Below are 7,921 nucleotides of genomic sequence, written 5' to 3' on the forward strand. Positions count from 1 at the left end.
ATTCTCAAGCCATGTCAATGTCAGTCCTATAAAAGAACAATGACTAGTACTTCTATGATTAGGTTGAAACCCTAGCTAATAAAATTATGAAAGTTCTAGCAGGAATGCAGAGTTTTGCAGGATATGGATATTGGGAAAAAAATTACAGCTCCTGGAAATTTCAAAGCAAATCAAAGAGCAAATATGGATGCTAAACTCAAAGCAGCAAGAGAAGATCTTATTGTATATGAATGATCGATGAATCAAAAGAGTCCATTTTGCGTTCTTTTTGGATAGACATTTTATGATGAAAAACCAACTGAGGGTATGAATTTATTCACTCCAAATGAATTTTTTCTCAATGAACGGTTTCAGGGTCACAACACAAATATTCAATCAAATAATTAACAGAAAGAAAAACAAACCGAGATCTCAAGCTCAAGAAACAGGAAGCCTCACCAAATTACAACCCTATACATTGTCTTCTATGGTACAGAATGCGCACGTGTGAGAAAACAGAGAGTAAGTGAAAGACGATCCTTTATCCAATTCTGAAACCTAAACCAGACCATCTCTTTGTTTCTTTTTTTGTCCTCTTGGAGTTAGGATCAATGAGGTTTTGCAGAGACTTTGCTTTTCTGTTACGGGCCTTGCCTGCTTCCTTCAGGAGCTCAGATAACCTTTTCTTCTCATCATCAAAATCAGGGTTTGCTGTTCCAAGCTGTTCTTCTCTCAATTTGAGAACATACTCCAGTATCTCAATTGCATCTTCGACTCTGTATAAATTCCATGATGATATGGTTAAAATCACAGATTCAACATCAAATGACTATTTGCATCCTTGCTTTAAACAGTAACAGAAGTACTAACACATTAAACACATGGTTTTAACAATAGTGGAGCCTCAAGTAAGCCTGACAGTAAATATTGATAGAGCAAAAAAAAAAATTTCACAACCCAGTGTTTGTTAGTAAATACAGAATATAATTCTTGAAATAAAGACAAGTAGAGATAATTTGGATTCCCATTAAACTATTAAACTCTATTTGAGGGATAAAGAACAATGGAGAAAGGTTGTGAGCAAGCAGAGGTTGTTTTGGCATGTGATGGAGCCCATGGAGCGTTCCCATAGAACAATAAGCAAATAAGGCAGCAAAAACACCTTGAAGCCTCGTACTTGAGGTTGGCTACATGATCCTTTTTATGCCTTGCTGTTCTATCTAGGGTCATTATTATCTACTATAAATAAGCACCATTGTCTGATCATCTTGTTTGCAACCTTTTCTCCCAGAGCTGGGGCAGATTATGGAAGTACTGATTGATGTGTTTTCATTTTTTTTACTTTTCATTTCTACTTCTTCATTTTTTTTTTTCCCTTTTGGTAAATCTTATAATTTGTTGACAAGAATTAAAACCGCACTTAAATTATGAATTTCAGTAAGAAATGAATTACTTTGAAGATCAATAGACATTGTAAATGCATGTGCAGATTGATATGTGGATTTAATGAGGAAAGCTTCACAGGGAAACAACTTAAAATTTCAAAGGCCATCATAAAGTTTCCATTATGTTCTAGAATTCATCCATCTAACAGGCTCCGATTTGTCCACTCAAATCTGTTCATGAATTTGAAAGATGAAATGATTAAAAAATAAAAAATAAATAAAAGAAAAGAAATGAAGCAAGGAGGCTTGGTTGGATGATTTTGGAGGGGGCTGGTCTTGTGAAACCCATGCTTCTTAAGACATTTTCAAGATTGGGAGATGGATAATGTTGAGAAGCCACTTGGAAGCTAAACGTGCTAGGCAGAGAAGAGAGGAGGAGGATAGAATGGTGTAGAAGGCTAGTAAGAGCAGGGAATGCTCAATGAATTCTTCCTACTCTACCTTGGAATTGGAGGGAGAGGTCTCTTTCCCCTCAAAGATAAGTGTGAGACTCTTGGGTTCCTACCAAAGTGGGTTTCTTCAAATTGGATGTGGCATGGAAAGGATCCTAACCATGAACCAACTTAAAAGAAGAGGATAGTTTTTGGCAAGTTATTGTTGTATGTTTAAAAAAGAAGAATTAGTAGACCATCTCCTCATCCATTGTGGGAAAGTTAGGGGGTTGTGTACATTTCTATTCTCTTATTTGGCATTTCCTATATTCTCCCTTATTCGGTTAAAGATTGGTTAATGGGTTGAAATGAGAGTTATGAGGGCAAGAAGAGAGGAAAGGCTTGAACAATAACTTCTCTTCGCCTATTTTGAACAAATTGAAAGGAATGTAATCAAAGAACCTTTGAAGGGCTGCAACACACAAACTAATCTCTTAAGGATTCCTTTATGTCTAATCTACACTTATGGTCTCATGAGTCTCTTCAAGATGATGCTCAAGCTGGTTCCCTATCCTTAATATACTTCACCAAGTGGTTCTGCTCTAAGTATTAAAATGGGGTTCTGGCTGTTGGTCGTTTCTTCTTGCTTTTTACTTTCTGTTATGGAACCCCTTTTTTGATTGGCACTTTTAATATACAAACGACCAACCTATGCTGAATTGTGATGTATTTATTCTTTTGGTTCCATGTGTGATGCCACAGGTGATTGCTAAACTTGAAGGCCCTGCCGTGAGTCAGTATTGTGCTTTACGTTTATTACAGGTAAACAAATGCTGGTAGGTTATAAATTTCTGATTCAGTTTCCTACATTTATTTCCCTTTACATTTTTCTATCTCATAACTACAATCTTTGACACTATGCTGGCAACCCTTGATGAATATATGAACTTGCTGGGGAGCTGGTATGGTTATGACATGACTATATGCTTCTTTTTGTTAAGGTTATAACATGGGTGGGTCAGGCCTGCTACAGGTCAAACCAAGCTCAATCCTCTCTAAAGTTCTGTGCCTCTGTTGGCCTAACTGGGAACCCCCTGAGCTTGGGCTGAGTTGGGTTGGGCAGCAATATTAAAATTAACATTAGGGCCATCAAAGGAGAAAATTTATCTCTTTTTATCAGAGCCAGTAAGGTTGAAATTCAGAATGGAGACAAGACAAATGTGGTCTTTCTTTCCTTCTTTGGAGCATCAGCAACCATTTAAAGTAACTAATTCTAAGGAAAAGTTTCCTTCAGGGAGAACTCTTAGCAGTTGTTTCTGCTATTTTCAAGGCATTAAAATGTCTTTTGAAATTTGAAAGAAAAATATGACACATCACTATTTGCACCAAAGCATCACTTCTATGTTGAAAGTGAATCACAAAGGGAAGGATAGTCTAAATTGACAGGATGCTAAAGGATGAGATGAACAACTAAAGGTCAGGAGAAGAAACAGGATAAGATGCGACAGGAAAAAGGGCAACACTCATGTAAATGGAGAGAAGCAAATGCTTCCATGGAGAAAAGATCCCTACTCAGAAATTTTTTACATAAGGCAGGTTTAGAAAAATTGTTCAGGTGGCAGCTACTGATGAAATTTCAACATATCAAACTGACAGCCAAATTGACTGAGTGGAAGTCACAGTTATCAGAATGTTACATGGTCAAAATAATTGTAAAGAAAACAGTGTCCCTCCAGAACTGAAGATTTTGTTATATTAAGCAATGTCTGGAACTAGCTACTATAAAGATTGAGAAACTATCTCATATGTCACCATAACTTGTTCAGAAGCAAGTACCAAAGGTCAAAATAGTGTGTACACGTGTATGTATACTTTTTTTATTTTTTTATTAGGTAAATAAGAATTGTATTAAAAGAAAGAAAGTATACATGCCGTATACGAAGAAACAAAGGACAAAAAAGGTGTGAAGACACAAAAACCTGCTACTGTGCTCTACCGAGAGCCTACCCAATCCACAAAGTCTAAGAACGATAAAGAACCACCCTCAATGTACAATCTAACCCAATCCCAAAATAGATACAAAAAAGAATTTATGTATACTTTAAGGTTCAATGTGAGTATAGTTATCTCTTCCTCCATTTTCAAGTTGTAGAATTCAATAGCTATTTTGGCTTAATAAAAAATCAGAAAGTCCATAACCATTGTAAGCCATCTCCAAAAATGTAGAGACAACTTAGTGATTTTGCCACTTTTGGAGGTGTGACAGGTACTATAACACAAACCATATAATGATGCAGCCACATTAATTACAGCTGTCTGAGTACTTTGGTTATGACCCTCTGGTGTGCCTGAGTTTCTATGCTTTCATATTAAAATAAAATCATGATGAGCAACAATAAGGATACACATGTTTCTAAATTTAGAGGAGATCAACCCTATACCATAATGCAAAAGCAAATACTACTCTAGATTTCTACTACAAAGCATCCATACACATCAGCCATTAACTGGAAGCTCAGGAAAGTTACAAGCAAAGTAGTTTAACAAGATATTACCTGCCCATAGCATCATAAGTTGCCGCGAGATTGGTATATACTCCAATGGTATCTTGGTGACATGGACCACACTCCTTTTCAAGTATTCCCCTTGCTTCTTCAAACAACTCAACAGCCTCATCTATCTTGAACAACTGTACACAAGCCAATCCCATCTGGTTCAACACGACCCCAAAGAAGGGTGATTTCCTCTCCCCACTGGCCCTAAGTTTCGCTACAGCACTCTCAAAAGAGCTCCGTGCTTCACCATACCTCCCAACCAAGTAAAACATTACACCCATCCGTGCTTCTATTCCTGCAATTGTGCTTTGTTGTCCTGGTTTATCCTCCAACAATTTCAGTGCCTTCTGCAAGAGCTTTAGTGCTTCCTCAGGCTCATTTATAGACTCATAAATGGCTGAAATTTCAGTCATTCCACCTGCAATCTCTTCTGCTGTGGTTCCTGGCACAGGTTTTGCATATATCCTCAGTGCATTTTCACAGTAAGATCCGGACTCCCGAAGCTTTCCTGTCTTGTAGTATAGTTCAGCAAGGCGTACAAAAACAGAGGCAACAGAAGGATGGTTGTCACCTCTTGATGATTTGAAGACAGTGAGGGCCTTCTGGTAAGAGAAGATAGCCTCATCATAGCGGCAAAGGGAAAGATAAATGTTACCAATGCTGACATCAATAGCAGCAACCTCATTGTCTTGTCCATTGGCAATCATTGCCATGCTGGCAAGAACAAGATGCTCAAGGGCTGATTCATAATCTCCCTTTGCCTCACATATGAGGGCCATCAGCCGACGATCAGCTGCCTCTTCAAGAGATGCTGGTTCACTGTGCACACTGTGAATCTCAAGAGTTTTCTTGCATAGGCTTTCAGCTTCATCAAATTGCATTGCTTGAACACGGGCCTCGGCTAAGTACCTGTCATATTTGGTATCAATTTTGAATGAGCTTAACCAAGAAGAAATACCATAATCCACAAGCAGACAGGATAAAATATTGCAGACAATCAAACATTAAAACATACCTTTTAGTGGTAACTGGAGATTAGAAAAATCAAAATTTTCATTGAAATGTATGATTCAAAATCAAGAACCAAATAAGATCGATCATACTTATTGATCCACTACTGCAATGGCATTTTTCTGGTAAGAAGCCCAGGAAAAGAGGAGTTGTGTCAAGTGTACCACCAGCAAATTCAAAGGCAACTCAATTTTACTTTATGTTGGCAGGAAGGAAGCTGGTGATTTATCTAAGATTTCCATCACTCAATGCAATTTCATCAGTATCTTACATGAAAGTGAAAGTAAAAGGACACTGTGCTGGCAGATCAATTTTTCTAAAACCTAATCTCATACATGGATTTTAGTTTTCAGGATTCCAGACGAATTCTGCCTCCAGCCCGAATTTCAAAATTTTTGGGATTCCAAAATTTCCAATCTCGGCCTGAATGTTAAAACTTTAATGAATTCTACAAGAGCATTTCAACATCCTAGGGAATTGGAATGGATCCATAGCATTTTACACATCATTTGAAGATACATCCAGAACCCACCAGAGAAACTGGGAACCATCACCACAACCATTGATATGGAATCGATTTTAGAAGTTCACCTCTGTCATTTCATCTGATAGATTGCCACCTTCAACTTCCCTGTGAACACAATGGATATTCAATTCCAGTCTCAAAGCACCCTAAGGAACCGTTTGGTTGCCATTTTGAAGGTACTTTCTTAACTTATCAAGCAAAAGCCAGCATGAAATTTGCTTCCTGAAGCAATAAAATACTAGCCAAAGCAACACCTAACTCTTTCACCTCAAGCTTCTGTTAGTAATTAATTTCTAACAAGTTAAGATCTAGTTACGTATTAGAAATGGAAAATCTTCTAATTTTTCCAAAAGACCAAATTTCCATGTTGTGCCCAGATTTGTAACATTGCCATCTTCCTGGGATCTATCCAGTCTCACTGTCTGAATGAGTTTTCTTCAAATGTTCAAGAAATGCCGGCCATATCATAGACATCTGTGCCCAACAATGTAAGGTTGACACACTAAATTTTGGAAATGGATTAAACAAACATGGATATTGATGCCAGTGATGTAACCTTCACTACCATCCAAAACTAAACTACCTGTCAGTTTGTCAGTATGAATGAGTTTCCTCAAATATTCAAGACAAACTGGCCAAATCACACTCATTTGTGCATAGTAACATACGTCGCACACGCAAATTCAGGAAATCCATTAAACTAACATGCTAATCAATGCCTGTAATGTACCCTTCACTAACATCCAAAGTTAAACCACCTTCAGTCAACTAATATAAGCCAAACTCGACACAGATATGATGCACATTATAGAAATGAACAAATTTGAGAAAGTTTACAAAGTTTGAAAGGAAATCGCAATAAATCCAGGAAATTGGAGAATAACTGGAGAGTACAGTTACCTACAGCTAGGAACCAAAACAGAAATACCACAAACAAACCTGCAAGTCTCTCCAACTCTGGGATCCGTCTCTCCCAAAGCCTCAATCTGTATCTTCAACCCTTCCTCGTAACAATGAATCGACCGTTCAACCTGTCCAAGCATCGAAAACGTATCTCCGAGCTGCATATACCCCGAAAACGCCGCAAGCGCGTGATCCGCACCTCTCGCCACCTCCGGCACCCCAATCGCCCGCTCTAGCACCGGAATCGCCTCTTCAAACCTTCCCAAACTGCAGTAAATCGCCGCCACAACGTGCAAACTCATCGCCAGGTCCAAACTGGGCTCCCCCTCCGCCGCGCAACGCTCGAATGACTTCGACGCCCGGAGCGCGTACTCCAACGCTTTGTTTGGCCCGTCCCCGGACGCGATGGCGTCGCGCGCCAGCTTCAGAAGGAAAGGACCGAGATCCGGATTATCCAGCGAGGACTCGTCCAAAACCGGACTCTCCGGCGGCTTCTTCTTCCGATCCGGCGAGGGCCTGGATCGCGAAGTGGATGGCGATGGAGTCTTCTTTGGAGTCGAAGATGCGAATTTAGAATTTCGTGATTCAGAAACCGATCCGGCTTCCGTAACAGAAATCGTCAGCGGGGATGCATCCGGCGGAGTCTTGACGGAAACCAGTCCCGGCATCGTGATCCAAGGAGATCTGGGAGTTCTGGATTCAAACCTTTGAAGAAGATTCAAAAAATCAAATCAGCAAATCTGACAATAAAAATCAGAGAGAGAGAGAGAAAGAGAGGATTGAAGATTTAGATTTGGATTATGAGTTTGATTATGGAGATTACAACTCGCTACCGTTCTCAACCGCCGATAGGAATAGAAGGTCGAAATTGTAATTTCATATGCTTTTAATTTCCATCTTATTTTTTAATTTTTCATTCCAGGATCGTTGGTGGATCAACCATGCGCCACGTCATCAGTTTTACTGGGAGACGCGTCAGTCAGAATTCAACTGTGTTTGTAGGGATTGCGATAAAACTATGTCGTTTTACTTCCACCGTTTTGGATGGGATCAGCAACCGAGCCGTTTTGGTGATTTTTCCGTTTATTAAAACAACATGGTTTTGTTTCTTAAAATACGCTTGATATTCAC

General features: G+C 39.0%; 1 protein-coding gene across 3 annotated transcripts; it reads right to left on the minus strand.

The window, feature by feature from the left end:
• Positions 1-279: 279 nt before the first annotated feature.
• Positions 280-7,718, minus strand: LOC100246244 (protein KINESIN LIGHT CHAIN-RELATED 1). 3 transcript variants are annotated; one of them, XM_059742645.1, is made up of 4 exons: positions 7,624-7,718; positions 6,827-7,495; positions 4,351-5,259; positions 280-755 (listed from the first exon to the last, which is right to left on the minus strand). In XM_059742645.1, the coding sequence occupies exons 2-4, from the start codon at positions 7,456-7,458 to the stop codon at positions 521-523; spliced, it is 1,776 nt and encodes a 591-aa protein (XP_059598628.1). In that variant the 5' UTR covers positions 7,459-7,495; positions 7,624-7,718; the 3' UTR covers positions 280-520. The 3 variants fall into 3 exon arrangements, with proteins under 3 accessions (XP_059598628.1, XP_019072271.1, XP_059598629.1); XM_019216726.2 differs by having other exon boundaries at positions 7,614-7,667; XM_059742646.1 differs by having other exon boundaries at positions 7,617-7,663.
• Positions 7,719-7,921: the final 203 nt, after the last annotated feature.

This window comes from Vitis vinifera, chromosome 2 (assembly GCF_030704535.1).
Source record: "Vitis vinifera cultivar Pinot Noir 40024 chromosome 2, ASM3070453v1".
In the NCBI taxonomy this organism is placed as follows: Eukaryota; Viridiplantae; Streptophyta; class Magnoliopsida; order Vitales; family Vitaceae; genus Vitis; species Vitis vinifera.